The 20,265-nt window shown below is 40.0% G+C and overlaps 1 protein-coding gene across 4 annotated transcripts in view; it reads right to left on the bottom strand.

Moving 5' to 3' along the window:
- The window catches only part of ssbp2 (single stranded DNA binding protein 2), a 352,688-nt gene that overhangs the window by 219,218 nt on the left and 113,205 nt on the right, over nt 1-20,265 (bottom strand). For all 4 annotated transcript variants that reach the window (XM_033017226.1, XM_033017227.1, XM_033017228.1 and 1 more), the window contains exon 4: nt 13,253-13,337. In XM_033017226.1, the coding sequence (XP_032873117.1) occupies nt 13,253-13,337 (85 nt within the window). The remainder of the gene's footprint in view (nt 1-13,252; nt 13,338-20,265) is intronic.

Genomic DNA, 20,265 nt, shown 5'->3' with positions numbered 1-20,265 from the left:
GCAGTTGTACAGGGTCTTGGTGAGACCACACCTGGAGTATTGCGTACAGTTTTGGTCTCCAAATCTGAGGAAGGACATTATTGCCATAGAGGGAGTGCAGAGAAGGTTCACCAGACTGATTCCTGGGATGTCAGGACTGTCTTATGAAGAAAGACTGGATAGACTTGGTTTATACTCTCTAGAATTTAGGAGATTGAGAGGGGATCTTATAGAAACTTACAAAATTCTTAAGGGGTTGGACAGGCTAGATGCAGGAAGATTGCTCCCGATGTTGGGGAAGTCCAGGACAAGGGGTCACAGCTTAAGGATAAGGGGGAAATCCTTTAAAACCGAGATGAGAAGAACTTTTTTCACACAGAGAGTGGTGAATCTCTGGAACTCCCTACCACAGAGGGTAGTCGAGGCCAGTTCATTGGCTATATTTAAGAGGGAGTTAGATGTGGCCCTTGTGGCTAAGGGGATCAGAGGGTATGGAGAGAAGGCAGGTACGGGATACTGAGTTGGATGATCAGCCATGATCATATTGAATGGCGGTGCAGGCTCGAAGGGCCGAATGGCCTACTCCTGCACCTAATTTCTATGTTTCTATGTTTCTAAATAGGAGGAATACAGCAGTTTAATAAAGGAAGTTAAATAATGGATAGGAAACAAGAAACAATCAGCAGATGATCAGAATATTTTAGTGAGCCCCACAATCCACTTCTTTGTCAGTTCTGCAATATCAATTGATCTCCGAGGAGCCTCTACTGTTCCATTTGTCCATTGGACAGATCGGAGCGTTTCTGGGTTGCAGGGCTTAAGTTATCAGGAAAGATTGGATAGGCTGCAATTGATTTTTCTGGAGAGAAATTATGAGGCGCTCAGATAGAGTAGTCAGTCACAATCTTTTTCCCGGGGTAGGGAAGTCTAAAGCTAGAGGACACGGGTTTAAGGTGAGAGGGGTAAAATGTAATAGTGATCTGTGGAGCACGTTTTTCACACATAGGGTATTGGATATATGGAACAATAATAATAATAAATCCTTTATTTCGAACAGACTAAAAAATAAAAAGCAAGTATGAAACAGAATTAAAAAAACAAAAAAAACAAAACAAGAATATTTATAAAGTGTCATAAACAATATTTATAAATAAATGAATCGTATGTGGCCGAAAAGGAGCACGAAGAAGCCAAAGCGTATTAATTCCCACCCCTTAATTAACTGCTTGTAATTATCTTATTTGCATAATATTTGCAGCCATACAAAAAAAAGAGAAAAAAAATAAAAAATTAAAAACCCTCCTGTACTATACAGTATCTCTTAGTCATATAGTTAACCCATCACCCTATAATCACCGGTACACAAAAAAGCTGGAGAAACTCAGCGGGTGCAGCAGCATCTATGGAGCGAAGGAAATAGGCGACCTTTCGGGCCGAAATCCTTCTTCAGACTCCTATAATCACCCTTGCCAATACAATCAGTATAACAAATATCCCACTCAAAATCACCTATCCTCATCCCAATATCCTTTTAGAAAAGTATTTTTGTACCTTTTTAAACTGAATTATGTTTCTGCTAAGTGTTATCTCCTGTTCCAAACCATTCCACAAATTGCTATGCACATACTTTTAAGAGTTGTTCTGACATTGAGTGTTTTTTAATTAAGTTCCCCTCTCAAATTATACCCGCCCTATCTTTCCATAAACAGTTTTTGTATATTTCCCGGAAGTAAATTATTTCTTGCTTTGTACATGATTTGTGCAGTCTTAAATTTAACCAGATCGGTGAACTTCAGTGTATGTGACTTTAAGAATAATAAATTGGTATGTTCAAGATATCCAACGTTAATGATGATTCTTATTGCTCTTTTTTGTAATGTGCATAACGGCTGTTGGTTGGTTTTGTAGGCGTTACCCCATATTTCCACACAGTAACTCAGTTATGGCAATATGAGTGTATTATACAGAGTATGTAATGATTTGTGGTCCAGAATGTGTCTTGATGTTCCCAATATTGCTATAGACTTTGCCAGTTTTGTTTTGACGTGGTCTATATGTGGTTTCCAGCAGATTTTGTGGAAGCGCCCAAAAGAAAGTGGTGGGGCAGGTAAAATTATAATGTTTAAAAGACAGGTACATGGATAAAAAAGATTTAGAGGGAAATGGGCCAAAGCCAGACAAATGGGATTAGCACAGATAGGCAAGCTGATTGGCATGAACATATCTACATATCTATGAATCCATTAAAGAATGCTTTTTATACTGCATTTGTGTGGACAGTCGATCACAGAGTTTAATATTCAACCAATGCCCTTCCCATATGTCTGAATTGATACGGGATGAAGAATATTAAAATCTGAAGATAATACAAAAATGAGGAGCATGATTTACTGTGAGGAAGGTTGTAATTAATTAATTAATGGAGTGCATAGACAGGTTAGTAGATAGTCTACTGAATATTAATATAGAAAAATGTGAGGTCATTCATTTCAGAGAAAAACTAAGAACCTACATACCAAATGGTGGAACTTGAAAGAAATAGAAGGTCAGAGACATTTTCCATTTTAGGCACATAAAATCTTTATTATAAGTGAATGGAAACATTGATAAGACTGGTTTTAAAAAGCACGTGTGATAAGTTTTATGAATACATAAAAGCAAAAAAGTCCAGTTTTCTGCATCATACTTTAGGAAACATTTCAAAGACATGAAAGTGTATAGAAGTTTAGTAATGATCCAGAAAAAACATAGCGGTGAATGGAGACTGGAAAAACTGTTGTTCTATTCACTAGAACAAACAAATGAACACAGAATATCTGTTAGAGATATTGGTTGCCAACAATTTCAACTCCCCTTCCCGTTCCTATACTAACCTTTCTGTCCTGGGCCTCCTCCATTGCCAGAGTGAGGTCGCACGCAAACTGGAGGAACAGCACCTCATGCTTACAAACCAGCGGTATGAACATTGAATTTGCTCATTTCAAGTAACTTCCACTCACACTCTCCTGCCCCCTTGCTTCCTTCCTCCACTCCAGACGTCTTACCAGTTCCACATTTCTATTGTTTTCCTCTTGCAATCACATCTCCCCTAGCCAACAAAGGGCCTTGCCCAAGGTAATTTGTAGCAGGTCCTGGTCTTTTCTCGGATCCAACTCTTCGCCCCCACCCCTTACTTTCAGTCTGAAGAAGGGTTCCAAACCGAAATGTCACCCATGCTGTTTCTCCAAAGATGCTGCCTGACCCGCTGAGTTACACCAGCACTTTGTGTTTATCAAAGCCAAAAGATTGTTGAGACACAAGAATGTGTCAGCAGAAAATATTTTCTAAGCTATATAAAAAGAAACCTATTCTGAATTTTTTTTTAATTCTAGAAAAATGGTCAAGGGTTGTTTTGAAGTGCATAGGCCCCTTCAACGGCCTTGAATTAGCCAAACACTTTTTCTCCATTGTAAAATGACATAAAACATTAGGTTCTGCAATAGGAGAAAGAAACATTTGTACCCTCTTCTAAATGGCATTGTGGAAAGTGAAACACTATTACATAATGGATTCTTGGGTATAACCCTTTGTCATAATTTACTGTGATGCAGTATATTAGTAGGCTGATCCTAATGTAATTATGGATGAAAAGGGTTATTTGGCATATTTGACTCTTCTGCTGTACATCACTGTAACATTAAATTAATTCTTAAATGATTTAGGATTTTGGTAACTGCGGTTCCATCTGGATATAAATTCCGTGTATTAATATCATTCTTCACGTGAAAATTAATTTCTTGATATCAGTCTAAAATAACATCTTTTCTAGTTAGTATGAAATGCCCTTTCATAGAATCATACAGCACAGAAATGAAGCCTTTTAACTCAACTCATCCATACCCATGTGAGGCCCATCTACATGAATTCCATTTTCCGGCATGTTCACCGTGTCCCTCTAAGCCTTTACCTTCCGAGCACCTGTGCACATTTTTTTTAGCATTGGAACTGTTTTTTGTTGATATGTGCAACAAATCAACACTCTTTTGTGTGTCACTGCAATTCTCTTCAGGGACATTTTTCTCCTTGTTCTCTTTACTGGATCCACTCATCAAGGTCCCTGACAAATCCGAAACGTCCGCTACCTGATATCATCGCTGCTCTGTTTAGGGAGCCCCATTCCTATTCCCTGGCTCTCTTTATCTTGATTTCAATACAAGTGATCAGACTGAGGTCAGGCTCTCTGACAATCATTTATTATTAAAGGCAGTAACTCTCAACTAAATAGCAGCGCCTAGAACAACAACATATCAAGGTCCAACCACACATTATATACTCCATTCTTGAAGACACACTTAAGTTTTATATATACTTTTATTGGGAATACGAAGTGAATTAGAACTAACCAAAAACAGAAAACAACCTTTATAGCAGCAGGGAAGGCCTTCATTCTACCAGTGTGAGCGATTTGAACTCAAACCCCATAAAATGTGAAGTCACGGTTCCACCAACTGCATCCAAGTGCCCCACTACTATGATATTTATTCAAAATTTCTAATGTGCAGAGAAATTAAATCCGATAAAGAAAAGATAAATGGAAACACAAGGGAGTGCAGATATTGGAAGCTTGAGTAAAGTGCAAAGTGTGGGAGTAACTCAACAGGTCAGGCAGCATCTTTGGTGGATATGGACAGGCTACATTTGGGGTCGGGACCCTTTTTCAGACTGATTGTAGTAGAGGTGAGAAAACTGGAAAAGAAATGGGGGACAGCCAAAGCCTGGCAAGTGATAGGTGGATTCAGCAGAGGGTGGTTTGTTTGGATGATGTGTGGACCAAAGTGAGAGGTGAAAAGGAGATAAAAAGGTGTAATCACAAGTGGCAGGGTTTCAAATGAGAACTGACCACCGCACAAGGAGCATAAACTAGAGCCTGATATTGGGCCTTAATTTTCACACGCCCATTTCCACCATCATTTCAAGCACACTTCTCACTACCGGAAACTGCTTGCCAATGTACTGACTTCAAGGTTCAATAAGCTGAAGCCGTCCATCATTTCTGAAAGATTTAGGGGAGGACAGCCATGAGCTGGCAGAAAAAAACCCGCTAAATGTTGGAGGTCAGCAGGTCAGGCTCTGGCATCAGGCAATTGAGTCTGAAGAAGGGTCCCAACACAAAAGCCCATCCTTTTTCTCCAGTGATGCTGCCTGACCCGCTGAGTTACTCCAGCACTTTGTGTCTATCTTTGGGATAAACCAGCATCTGCTGTTCTTTGTTTCTACAAAGTACTGGAGGAACTCAGCACATCCGGCAACATCAGTGGGGGGAAATGGATAGTCATTGTTTCGAGTTAGGACACTTCTTCTGTCTGATGTTTCTCCAGAACACTGTTTTTTTCCATCAAGATACCAGAAGAGGACTTCTTCCTCCCAGCTCAAAACAGCGTTATGTCGACAACTGCTGGATAGGTAGAAATGCACGTATGAAAAGCTGAGCACAGCCAACGTGCACCATGCAACACTGCCCAACTGGATGAACAAACCAGAAGCTTAAAACCCAATATAACAAAATGTAATAAATGCCTGAAAAATCACCACATGGATTATAGGTAAAAGAAAGTCTTGCTGGCTGTGCATACAAATAATTGTAGGAGAGTTAATTGTCATACTTTGCCTAATCTTGAAGCCAAACTGAATCTTTCATGCAGAAGGCCCAATATATAACCATATAACAATTACAGCACGGAAACAGGCCATCTCGGCCCTTCTAGTCCGTGCCGAACACTTATTCTCCCCTAGTCCCATCTACCTGCACTCAGACCATAACCCTCCATTCCTTTCCCGTCCATATAACTATCCAATTTATTTTTAAATGATAAAATCGAACCTGCCTCCACCACCTCCACTGGAAGCTCATTCCACACAGCTACCACTCTCTGAGTAAAGAAGTTCCCCCTCATGTTACCCCTAAACTTCTGTCCCTTAATTCTCAAGTCATGTCCTCTTGTTTGAATCTTCCCTACTCTCAGTGGGAAAAGCTTATCCACGTCAACTCTGTCTATCCCTCTCATCATTTTAAAGACCTCTATCAAGTCCCCCCTTAACCTTCTGCGCTCCAAAGAATAAAGACCTAACTTGTTCAACCTTTCTCTGTAACTTAGTTGCTGAAACCCAGGCAACATTCTAGTAAATCTCCTCTGTACTCTCTCTATTTTGTTGAAAACCTTCCTATAATTAGGCGACCAAAATTGTACACCATACTCCAGAATTGGCCTCACCAATGCCTTGTACAATTTTAACATTACATCCCAACTTCTATACTCAATGCTCTGATTTATAAAGGCCAGCACACCAAAAGCTTTCTTTACCACCCTATCTACATGTGATTCTACCTTCAGGGAACTGTGCACAGTTATTCCTAGATCCCTCTGTTCAACTGCATTCCTCAATTCACTACCATTTACCATGTACGTCCTATTTTGATTTGTCTTGCCAAGATGTAGCACCTCACACTTATCAGCATTAAACTCCATCTGCCATCTTTCAGCCCACTCTTCCAAATGGCCTAAATCTCTCTGTAGACTTTGAAAATCTACTTCATTATCCACAACACCACCTATCTTAGTATCATCTGCATACTTACTAATCCAATTTATCATCACTGATGTGGTTGTCATTATGAAAATAGGAAGAAATGGCCCAATGCACGAGTGGGTGGGCTCTATTATTTTCCAGTGCTGATTTGGAGACCTGAAATAACAGGTTGCTGTGCAGGTCACCTAGGCACATGATGAAAAGCCAGGAGGGGACAAACAGCCACGGAGTTGAATGGAAGTAGTACAGCCCAAGTACATTGTCACATAAAATTCAATGTTCCCAACCACATCTTCAAAAGCCATTTTCCAAAAACAACATCTACAACTTCTGCTGCTGCTGCTGCTGCAGAATGCACCACACTTCCATGATTCACATACTATTCAATCCATCGGGATACACAGCTAACATTGTTACGCCCTTTCATACCGTCCTGTGCAGGTTTTTCCAGCCTTCTTCATGAACATCAAAATCCCACTTAAAATCCCTGATTTATGATTACTCAGTGTGAAGAAGATATATGCAGGATGGTATTACGAAGCTTTTAAATCCATGTAGTGGGAGTACATAGATGCCCAGCATAATGAAACCTCAAGAAGAACACCACCTCCCAATTACCCACCATCTGTCCTGCCAAGCAATGCAGGGATCCCATGTTGGCTTCATCCTTCACCTTGGTGTCCCCAGCAGGTCAATGTGAGTCAATCCTGAGGGACCATCTATGACTAGATTAGGTATTATTGAAGCTTTCAAGGTGTTGCAACAGTCCAGCAATCCAGGAGCTCATCGTGGAATGTCGCAGTCTCAAGCATCTTTAGCAGATTTATCATTGGTTTTTACACCACAACATCAAAAGCAGAAATAATTGCTGATTATTATGCAACATTCATAACCCCTCAAATCACTATATATACCACACCAGCAGGGGCGGAAAACCCGGGGGGAGGGGCCAGAGGGGACACGTCCCCCCCATGTTTTGAGAGGTGGGGGACATCCCCCCACACCAAGTTTTTGTCATCCGGATTTTAAAATCTCCGCTTTCCGCGAGACAGTGGAGGAGGGACTGCTGATCGAGGGCGCCGATCGGACGAGAGAGATGTCGGTCAGCAGGCAATGGGGGTGGGACATGATGATTCAGCGCGATGATTGGAGGAGGGAGGAGTGGGGGGGGCGGGGGTGGGACTGAGGAGAGCGCGGTGATTGGAGGAGGGAGACGTGGTACAGACCTGCGCCTCATCCGCAGCCAGGATCGATCCCGGCTCACCGGCGCTGTCCCGTCCCCACCCGAGCCCCCCCCCCCCCACGGGTGACCAGAGAGGTCGGGAATCAGACGCGAGCTGTACCCCCAGGCCCACAGCCAGCGCAGAGAAGCAGCGTTAAACCCAGCTCAACTCTGCCTGTCCCGCCAGGTTAACCTGCCTGGGCTTGCGGGAAATATGGCCAGCGCGGAGAAGCAGCACTGGTATCCCGTCAGTCCAGGCAGGGCTGTAGGTTAACCCGGCGAGGCAGGCAGAGTTGAGCTGCATTTAGCGCTGAATTGAGCCTCTGAAGCCTGCGCATGTGTGTGTGAGTGTGCGCATGCGCGCGCGGCCGCCAAAAAAATTGTGTCCCCCGGTCCCCTCCATATTTTGATAGCGAGTTCCGTGCCTGCACACCTGCACCTATTCCTAGATATTTAAGATGAGTGACAATTAACATTCATGCCATGAATGTTAGTTGATGGCAGTCACCAACAAGAGTCTAACCATTTCTCCTTGACATTCAACATTACGAGTGCCTGATCAACAATATACTGTTACCAACACTGCATAGAAACCAAATGGGGCTAGCCATCCAAATTTAGCATAACAAAGCGGGGTACATAGAACATTGCAGCCCAGGAACAGGTCCTGTGTCCTGTGATGTCTTTGTCAAACATGTTGCCAAATTAAGATAATCCTTTCTGCCTGGACGAGATGCCCTCTAATCCCTGCAGATCACATGCCTATTTTATAGCTTCTTAAATGCCTCTACTATATCTGCTTTCACCGCCACTCCTGGCAGAGCATTTCCATTAGACTAAGGAGCAGAATTAGGCCATTCAGTCCTCTAGAATTTGATATTTCAACCCCGGAAAAATGGATTTGACTGTCTACCTCTCATAATTTTATAAACCTATCAGGTCTCCCCTCCGCCTCCAAAGAAATTCTAAGTTTGGCCTACCTCACCAGGATAATACCCTCTAATCCAGGCAGCATCCTGGTAAATCTCTTCTGCACCCTCTCCAAAGCATCCACATACTTCCTGTAATGGGGTTACCAGAACTGCATAAAATAATCCAAAAGCAAGCAAACCAAAGTTTGATAAAGCTGTAACATCACTTCCCGAAATTATACTCAATGCCCTGACTGATCAGCCATGATCACAATGAATGGCGGTGCTGCCTCGAAGGGCTGAATGGCCTCCTCCTGCACCTATTTTCTATGTTTCTATGATGAAGGCAAAATAACATACAGACGCTTTACCACTTCATGTGCTGCGACTTTCATGGAGATATGGACTTGGATCCCAAGATCCCCCAGTATATCAATGCTGCTAAGGATCTTGCAATCAACTATAAAATTTCCCTTAAATTTAACCTCCTAAAGTGCAACACCTCACACTTGCCCAGATTAAAATCCATCTGTCGTTTCTCTTCACATATCTGTAATTGATCTACATTCTGCTGCATCCTTTCAGATTCAGATTCAGATTCAACTTTAATTGTCATTGTCAGTGTACAGTACAGAGACAACGAAATGCAGTGGGATAGCCTTCTTCACTGTCTGCAGTTAGACCACTGTTGGTGTTATCTGCAAACTTACTGCTCAATTCACTGACAATTTTGTCGTGAAAGTTGATTGTCACTGTTAGCTTAAGAGCCATAAAATAAAACAATGCACTGTCACTATGGCACCAGATGTGGTGTATTTTGGTGAGGAATTCTACACTGAATTAGCAGCTCTCCACTCATTACTCATACATTTGAGAGGAACTTGGTGAATTTGGCCATCTATTGGTTGTTTTTCAGACTATCTGCCTCTTCTTCCACTTCCAATAGATTACCTTGCCTCCACACCCTCTGCCATGCATATAAGGAATGTCACATAATTTCTCTCAGCAGGACCATAAAGGACATTCATGATAAGACAGACCTCTCATCCCAGGATTAGCCTAATTAATCTTCTCTGGACTTTCTCAAAAGACAGTAATATCCTTTCTAAATAAGGGATTCAAAACTGTGCACACTACTCCAGGTGTGGCTCAATAATACCTTGTACCAGTGTGACAATACATCTTTATTTTTAAAAGTCCAACTCTCTGGCAAGAAAGAGTAATATGATATTTAATTTCTTAATAACTCGCTGCAACTGCAGGCTAGTATTTTTGCAATTTTTATCATGTGAACTAGCCTTTTACGTGTCACCTTATTGAATGCTTTCTGGAAATCCAAACACATTGTATCGACACTCACTTTTATTGACTGTATGCTTTATCTCCAGCAAATTTGTAAAACATGATTTCCCTTTCATAGGGTGATAGGAGTCTGTAACTTACTGCGTGAAAGGTTAGAAGAAGAAACCCTCATCACAATGACTGCACTTACAGAGCAGTAACCTGTAGGGCTATGGAGTTAGGATAAAAAGGTGGGTATTGATTGGGTATCCCTTTATTAACCCAAGTGGACACGAATAATAGATTGGTCTTATTCTATGTTACCATCTTTCTAAGATATCTCATTGAGATTAGTTTGGTTAATTATCTTCACATATGCAGTGAAAATCTTTTTTTGTGTGCTATCTAGTCAGAGAAAAGACCACATATGAATATAATCAAGCCGTCCACAGTGCCCAGATAAAGAATAAAGGCTACAACATTCAGTGCAAGATATAACATATAAAGTCCAATTAAAAATAGTTAAAATGTCTCCAATAAGGTAGATGGGAGGTGAGGACCACACCAGCTCATTCAGTTGCCTGACAACAACTGGGAAGAACTGAAGGGTCCTCTCTTTAGATAGAATGTGGTCTTCTCATCCCATCTACCTCATTGTTGGTATTAAATGAAAAATAGTACTATCATTAAAATAAACATTTAGCAATTCAAGAAATTATTCCAAAGATGGGAAATGGTAATTATGAGAGGGGAATGAATTGTTTCCTTTAGTTGAGTAATCATCAATAAAGGGTCACTTTGAGCTAGATGTTTTACTGCCTTTCATACAAGACACTAGGTCAGAGCAAGAATAGAAAAGGAAATCCAATCTAAAGATCACAGGATGGCAATGGCTAAAAAAAACCTGTCAATCAAATAATAAGAGCAGAGAAATAGAAGGAATAAACCATTTAGCCTCCCGTGCTTGCTCTGCCATTCAATAAGACCTTTGCTGATCGGCACATTCTTCTGTGGTAATTCTATATCTCGATTTCTGAATATTCAAAAATCTATCAATTGCTTCCTTGAATATACACTTCCCTTCATGAAGAAATTCCTTCTTGCCTCAGTCCTAAATGGCCAATCTCTTAATCCTCCAACACTCATGCAAGGAAATCAGCATCCCTGCATCTTTCTGACAAGTCGTGTAAGGTTTTTGATATTTCAACAAGATAGCCTCTATCTTCAACATTCTAGAGAATATATCTTCTAAGGACAATTCCTCCATCCCAAGAATCATTCTGATGAGCATTCATTGCAGCCTATCAATCATAAATCAACCATTTGGACAGAGAGAGCAGATCTGTACAAAATATTCAAGGAGCTGTCACACCAAGGTCCTCTATTATTGCAATAAGGCATGGTTATATTGTACTATTCACTATTCAAGATGACGTCTTGACTGGTTGATCGGAGATAATGACAAAATACCCAAAAGGAAATCTAGAATTGTGTAAGCAGTTATAAAAAGATTCCCCATCATAGTTCCAGATCATGATAATGTATTCCATTAAAGAATACAAAGAAAATGGACAACCTGTACTCAATTGTTTTGTGAAAGCCATTTCTAAAACAATAATCAAGACTGAAGGAAAAGAGGTAACAAGACAAACAGCAGTCATGTGCAGTCCAATACGGTAGAATTCTAAACAGACTTTCATATCACCACAACATAGCTATTTTAGCTAAATATTAATATTGCATTCTTTAGTTCTCAAAATATTCATAAATGAAAACTACGAGGAACAGTGATAGAACAAATGTTTAATTTTCAATTTCCAAATAAAATATCCCAATGACTTCCAAATTTAAAGCAATTTTCAAATTCCACCTTTAATAAATAATATAACTTCTACTTGCAAACTGCCTTGCTTTAACATCAGTGCAAGAGTAAAAAGTATTCAAGGTGTGGACAGAAAGTGAAACAAATGCAATACCTGTAAGCCAAATAATCTGAGAAAAGGTGTCTGTGCTAAATTTGCAACAATGGTTAATTTGGCATCAAATTCCAAAGCACATTTGAAAACAAACTCTTCTGTACAGAGCAAAAATAGAAAATTCAGGGAAGATCAAATTGCACGGTAATTTGTTTAGTAGTTCACTAAAAGTGCAGAAATAGTTTATGATTGAATTAACACCATTAATTCACAGAACCAATTCCAACTCTTGTATTTCTAAATTAAATAAGAAAAAGAGATAACTAGCATGAGCCACAAGCAGCCTGTACATTAGCACATCACAGGAAATAGCAAAATGTAAAGCTTGAATGAATATTTATTTGCACATTGCACATATCCCCATTTCATTGTGATACCAATAGTATCACAGTTAAATTCTAAATACTGTTTTGAATGTCCATAATATGTATAGCTATCAACCCACATTCTCAATAAATTCAGTGACCGACACAACTGCACTGTGATATTTTCGTAATATTAAATTGCAGAAAATATATTCATTATGTCAGCATTTTTATTTTCCTAATGCTACAAATAAAATACACAATGTAACCCTGTGGTTTATAAAAAGCAAATCTCTAAAGCACACTTGCACTTCTCTTACCTGCACTAGGCTCCAATGATAACTAAAACTGACATACTTCAAGAGAGAAAGTACTTCAAAGATTTATGAAGGGGGATAGAGAGATATAAAATAATAAAATTGAAAGAGACAGTCCATTTAGATTTCTGTTAACTGTACACCCTGTGAATCCACAAAGTAGCATTGGTTAAAGTCATGGGGATACTTGCATTCTGCCCATCGAACACATATAAATATATAATAGCAAGAGGCACTGCAACTATGGGGGAATAGGAAGGGATGCACCATGTAGCAAGATGATCACAGTTGCACAACAATGCATAAAGAAGGGCTTGAATGATGGATGCATTCCAAATACATCACAAAAAGTCCAGTTTAGTTTAAAGAATGGTGTTAATTACTTTTAAACATTTTTTTCAGAACTAAAACATTATACAAAAAAATATTTTGTCCGTTTTGTTTGGAGAGTTATTTCTTTTGCAACACCTCTAACATTATAATTGCAACTCAGAGCCTTGTTACAGTCCACTAGAGACCTCCACTGAGCTGGCAAAATCTTTTAACGCAAGTAGAAATTTGTCTCCAACTCTGCTACATTAAAAAATGAACTAAATTATTATTATTATTACGCAATTGGATCAAGCCAACAAACTTCAAGAACATGATATGAAATGAAATAGTCATCACAAAAGTGCTCCCACACTTGACTTACATAATCGTGAAAGGCTTTTGCTTCACTCGAATGTTCACAAGTTTCTCTTCTTTCAGGTGCTGCACAGTAAAGGTCCCAAAATACACTGCAAAAAAAAAAACACTTTTATTAATGATTCACCATATCAGTTTGAAAATATTCTATCAATGTTCTGCAACATATTGAGATCACATAATTAAAAAAGTTAGTGTACGTAGAACACACATTTATTATCTAGTTTAATCCTTCCTTTGAGCAACTGAAAAGTAGCAAAGAAAAAATAAGTTAAGTCACGTAAAGCATTCTATTTTATACATACTGTCCTATAGCCAAACCACACGAACTAAATAAGTTGTAAAACTGCAGGGAATGTCAAAGTGTCCAAAGGTTCCATCTTTTTTGACAGTTTATAAAAAAACTGCAAAAAACAAACTTTTTTAATGTCACAGGCTTAACTCAAAATTACATTGTAAGTAACAGTGGTACTTGAAGGGTCATATTGAAGAGCCATATCATCTAATCATCAGGGACCAACATGTTACTTGTCAAAACAAACAGCAAAACATAAATGTGCCTGCCTGCTTAAAGAAATGTTATCAAAAACACAAGCTCTCATATCATCCTGAAGTGCCAACAGTAAGAAGACAACACATAAGCAACACATAAGAAATATTACCTAATGATAATTTACAACAGACTCAAATTCACAAAAAATAACTGCGAGGCTTAATGTGTTCAGTTAATTACACATTAATAGAAGTGAAGATACATGGATAGCTACAAAATAAATTAAGTCACTGTCCAAAGGTGCCATTATTCCACATCCATATGAAGCACCTGTGCTTGGTTGGGAGATATGGACTAAATCTACCATAGAAAATTTGGAGCAGTCCATTTTATCATCAGCAACCTTTCAAAAACATGATGCCAACTAATCTCGCCTTCACAATAGAAAAATCCACGCTTACAAATTCACTAGGTCATATCCTCTAACTTCTAATTAATGCCAGAGATAATTTTTGATTTTATTTTCTTAATTTTCCTTCCTGTGATGTTGTTCTTTCTGTCGATTCAATCTTTCTTTCACGCTGCTTATTTAAATTTCCAAATTGACATTAAATTCTAAACCTTAAATTCCAAATTCTGTCTGTACGGTTCAGTAATAATTGTTAAAATGTGATATGTTATGTGTTGGGGGGTGGGGGAACTCACATAACTGGCACAACAATTAATGATACAACATCTTAAAAGGTAGAGTACAATTATGTTTCTGCATGAGAGGCCTGCCTACCAACAAGATGGTGTAAATATTCATCAATAAAAACCAGATAAGTTAATTCTAGACAAGCATTGAAAGCCAGAATACCAGAATAGTCCATGCAATATATTAGATGCAAGGAGATTGCAGAAATAAAATTTCAAACCTCATGCAATTCGTTATATGCACCAGTTGATATTTTTCATTGTAATTAAATCACTTGTAATTGTAATTAAATAACAGAAACAGGACAATATATGATCCAATTTGAAGGCAATACTTCGCTAGTTTGTTCACTCAAATCCTGGACGCCCTGTAGAGGGCACTACACCATTTGATCTCCAATATGCTTCAAAAGTTCCTGGAAGTAACATGGACAACGGCAGTCAGTCTGAAGAACGGTTTCGGCCCGAAACGTTGCCTATTTCCTTCGCTCCATAGTTGCTGCTGCACCCGCTGAGTTTCTCCAGCATTTTTGTGTACCTTCGGCAGTCATGCAAATAATGGGTGCATTTTTTCACCAACTACAGCAAGTTCTGGACCAATAATTCTGAAATGGCAAACTATTTGACACCAGTAAATTTAGAGAGGTCTTGCGGTTCCAATTTGAAGAGCAAAACCTATCTCGAAAGGCTGCAATTCACAACAATATGAGTATTGGAAGACTTGTAACCCATGTCAAACTAACCATGGCCAATGCGACCCACTTCCTTGAATCAGTGGAAAATATATGAACCAGGTTGCCAATCAATTTTATGGAACGTCTGATTGCATTGCTCTTACAATGGGTATTTCAGAGTTTACAGTTTTCCTATGTTAATGATCCACAAATAAGATGTCCACTATATAATCACATCCACTGTATTCTCTCTTGACAATCAAGCTGTATTAAAGCTGGAGTTTGCAATTCCTGTGCATTCTCTAATGCACTGTCATTGGTAAGAAAGCCATGAAAAATCTGTTCCACCATAAGCATTCAAGGTGATAACTGTAACCCTCTATCTGAACGGCCAAGCGAAAAGGGTCCATTCTGCTGTCTACTCCATATCACGTGTATACAAGAGCAATTCAGATAGTCCCATTTTCCCTGGTGTATCTTATCCTGCTCTCTATAGACAATAGGTGCAGGAATAGGTAATTCGTCCCTTCGAGCCAGCACCACCTTTCAATATGATCATGGCTGATCATCTATAATCAGTACCCCATTCCTGCCTTCTCCCCATATCCCCTGACTGCTATTTTTAAGAGCCCTATCTAGCTCTCTCTTGAAAGCATCCAGAGAACTGGCCTCCACTGCCTTGTGAGGCAGAGAATTCCACAGACTCACAACTCTCTGTGTGAAAAAGTCTTTCCTCATCAACTTTCTAAATGGCTTACCCCTTATTCTTAAACTGTGGCCCCCTGGTTCTGGATTCCCCCAACATCGGGAACATGTTTCCTGCCTCTAGCATGTCCAAACCCTTAACAATCTTATATGTTTCAACATGGTCCCCTCTCACTTTCTAAATTCGAAAGTATACAAGCCCAGCCGTTCCATTCCATCAACAAATGACAGTCCCGCCATCCCGGGAATTAACCTGGTAAACCTACGCTGTACTCCCTCAATAGCAAGAATGTCCGTCCTCAAATTTGGAGACCAAAACTGCACGCAATACTCCAGGTGTGGTCTCACTAGGGCCCTGTACAACTGCAGAAGGACCTCTTTGCTCTTATACTCAACTCCTCTTGTTATGAAGGCCAACATGCCCTTCACTTTCTTCACTGCCTGCTATACCTGCATGCTTACTTTCAGTGACTGATGAACAAGGACCCCTCCTCCCCCCCCAGATCCCGTTGTACTTCCTCTTTTCCCAACTTGACACCAATTAGATAATAATCTGCCTTCCTGTTTTTGACACCAAAGTGGATAACCTCACATGTATTCACATTAAACTGCATCTGCCATGCATCTGCCCACTCACCCAACCTGTCCAAGTCACCCTGTATCTTCATAACATCCTCTTCACAGTTCACACTGCCACCCAGCTTTGTGTCATCTGCAAATTTGCTAATGTTACTTCATCTAGATCATTGATGTATATTGTAAATAGCTGCGGTCCCAGCACCGAGCCTTGCGGTACCCTACTCGTCACAGAATCCCTACTCTTTGTTTCCTGTCTGCCAACCAATTTTCTATCCATGCCAGGACCCTACCCCTAATACCATGTGCTCTAATTTTGCCCACTAATCTCCTATGTGGGACCTTAACAAATGCTTTCTGAAAGTCCAGGTACACTACATCCACTGGCTCTCCCTTGTCCATTTTCCTAATTACATCCTCAAAAAATTCCAGAAGAATAGTCAAGCATGATTTCCCCTTCATAAATCCATGCTGCTATCCAAATGTGCCGCTATTTCATCTTTTATAATTGACTCTAGCTTGTTCCCCACCACAGATGTCAGGCTAACTGGTCTATAATTCCTGCCTTTATTAAAAAGTGGGATAACATTAGCTACCCTCCAATCCACAGGAACTGATCCTGAATCTATAAAACATTGGAAAATGATCACCAATACGTCCACAATTTCTAGAGCCACCTCCTTAAGTACCCTGGGATGCAGACCATCAGTCCCTGGGAATTTATCAGTCTTCAGTCTACCCAACACCATTTCCTGCCTAATGTTCATTTCCTTCAGTTTCTCTGTCACCCTAGATCCTTTGGCCACTAGTACACCAGGAAGATTGTTTGTGTCCTCCTTAGTGAAGACGGATCTACAGCATCTGTTCAACCCATCTGCCATTTCCTTGTTCCCCATAATAAATTCAACTTTTTCAGTCTTCAATGGCCCAACATTGGTGTTAACTATTTTTTTCCTCTTCACATACCTAAAGAAGCTGATTGTATTAATTATTCAGGGTCCCAAGCCAAAACATCACCTCTCCATGTTCTCCAGAGATGCTGTCGGGCCTGATGAGTTGCTCCAACATCCAAACCCTAATCCACTCACGACATAAAACAGAATCTCCCTGTTAGTTTTGATTCTGTGCCAATCACCTGCCTTCTATGTTCTGTAATTCTTCATTTTTCTGCCAGTTGGAAATAACTTATTTCTTTCTGCTCATGATTTTAAATATCTTTATCAGATCTCGCTGCAACCTCAAGAACAATTCCAGTTTTTCCAGACTATTCACATAACAAATATCCTTCATCCCTCTGGTCATTGAAAGTGTTGTCACTTGTAAATAGGGTGGTGAAGAAGGCTTTCAGCATGCTGGACTTCATCGGTCAAGGAATTAGATAGAGAGTTTGGGGTGTTATATTACAGTTACTACAAGATGTTGGTGAAGGTACACTTGGAGTATTGTGTTCAGTTTTGGTGCCATTAACATTTGGTGAATGATGCCATTAATGTGGAAAGAATGCAGAGAAGATTTGTGAGGATGTTGCCCAGCCTCATGGACCTGAGCTATAGGGAGAAATTGTGCATGCTATGAATCAATTCTTTGGAGCACATGAGGCTGAGGGTTATTCTTGTAGAAGTGTAAATAATCATGAGAGGAATAAATAGATTGAATGCACAGATTCTTTTTTCCAGGATAAGGGAATCAAGAATTAGAGGACATAAGTTTAAGGTGAGAGAGCAAAGGTTTAATAGGAACCTGAGGGATAACCTTTTCACTCAGAGGGCGGTGAGCATATGGAACGAGCTGCCAGAGGAAGGAGTTGCGGCAGGTTCAATAGCAACATTTAAAAGACATTTGGACAAATGCATGGAAAGGAAAGGCTGAGAGGGAAATTGACTAAATATGGGCAAATGGAATGGGGCATCTAGGAAAGCATGAACAAGTGCTGTATGCTGTACTTAAGCAAATCTCTTCTGCAACCTCTACATAGCCTTCAATTATTTTCTAAAGTGTATAATTTCTAAAGCGAATAAATAATTGAGAGTCAAGGACTGAACTTGGGGCACTACACTAGTTACGTCTTTCCAATCTGGAAGCGATCCTTTTATTCCAACACTTTATCTTATATTCGATAATCAGTCTTCACATAGGAGGATTGGCGTACTGCGCATGTTGTTCCATTGTTTAAAAAGGGGTCTAAGAGTAAACCTAGCAATTATAGACCTATTAGTTTGACGTCAGTGGTGGGCAAATTAATGGAAAGGATACTTAGAGATAATATATATAAGCATCTGGATAAACAGGGTCTGATTAGGAACAGTCAACATGGATTTGTGCCTGGAAGGTCATGTTTGACTAATCTTGAATTTTTTGAAGAGGTTACTCGGGAAATTGATGAGGGTAAAGCAGTGGATGTTGTATATATGGACTTCAGTAAGGCCTTTGACAAGGTTCCTCATGGAAGGTTGGTTAAGAAGGTTCAATGGTTGGGTATTAATGGTGGAGTAGCAAGATGGATTCAACAGTGGCTGAATGGGAGATGCCAGAGAGTAATGGTGGATGGTTGTTTGTCAGGTTGGAGGCCAGGGACTAGTGGGGTGCCACAGGGATCTGTGTTGGGTCCACTGTTGTTTGTCATGTACATCAATGATCTGGATGATGGTGTGGTAAATTGGATTAGTAAGTATGCAGATGATACTAAGATAGGTGGCGTTGTGGATAATGAAGTAGATTTTCAAAGTCTACAGAGAGATTTATGCCAGTTGGAAGAGTGGACTGAAAGATGGCAGATGGAGTTTAATGCTGATAAGTGTGAGGTGCTACATCTTGGCAGGACAAATCAAAATAGGACGTACATGGTAAATGGTAGGGAATTGAAGAATGCAGGTGAACAGAGGGATCTGGGAATAACTGTGCACAGTTCCCTGAAAATGGAATCTCATGTAAAATTGGATAATTATATGGATGGGAAAGGAATGGAGGGTTATGGTCTGAGCGCAGGTATATGGGACTAGGGGAGATTATGTGTTCGGCACGGACTAGAAGGGTCGAGATGGCCTGTTTCCGTGCTGTAATTGTTATATGGTTATATGGTTATAGGGTGGTAAAGAAAGCTTTTGGTGTGCTGGCCTTTATAAATCAGAGCATTGAGTATAGAAGTTGGGATGTAATGTTAAAATTGTACAAGGCATTGGTGAGGCCAATTCTGGAGTATGGGGTACAATTTTGGTCGCCTAATTATATGAAGGATGTCAACAAAATAGAGAGAGTACAGAGTAGATTTACTAGAATGTTGCCTGGGTTTCAGCAACTAAGTTACAGAGAGAGGTTGAACAAGTTAGGGCTTTATTCTTTGGAGCGCAGAAGGTTAAGGGGGGACTTGATAGAGGTCTTTAAAATGATGAGAGGGATAGACAGAGTTGACGTGGATAAACTTTTCCCACTGAGAGTAGGGAAGATTCAAACAAGGGGACATGACTTGAGAATTAAGGGACAGAAGTTTAGGGGTAACATGAGGGGGAACTTCTTTACTCAGAGAGTGGTGGCTGTGTGGAATGAGCTTCCAGTGAAGGTGGTGGAGGCAGGTTTGTTTTTATCATTTAAAAATAAATTGGATAGTTATATGGACGGGAAAGGAATGGAGGGTTATGGTCTGAGCGCAGGTATATGGGACTAGGGGAGAATACGTGTTCGGCACGGACTAGAAGGGTCGAGATGGCCTGTTTCCGTGCTGTAATTGTTATATGGTTATATGGTTATAGGAGGTTATTTCCAATAAACTGCAGGGCAAAAGAACTTGAATCTTAGTTGTCTTCAATTCAAGATCTTTTATTGATTCTGCTTGTTATATCCTCAAAACTCTGACAAATATGTCAGACTTAATTTCCCTTT

The sequence above is a fragment of the Amblyraja radiata genome, chromosome 3 (assembly GCF_010909765.2).
Source record: "Amblyraja radiata isolate CabotCenter1 chromosome 3, sAmbRad1.1.pri, whole genome shotgun sequence".
Classification (NCBI taxonomy): domain Eukaryota; kingdom Metazoa; phylum Chordata; class Chondrichthyes; order Rajiformes; family Rajidae; genus Amblyraja; species Amblyraja radiata.
The sequence above is the reverse complement of the archived record's forward strand: the minus strand, read 5'-3'. Positions and strand labels throughout refer to the sequence as shown.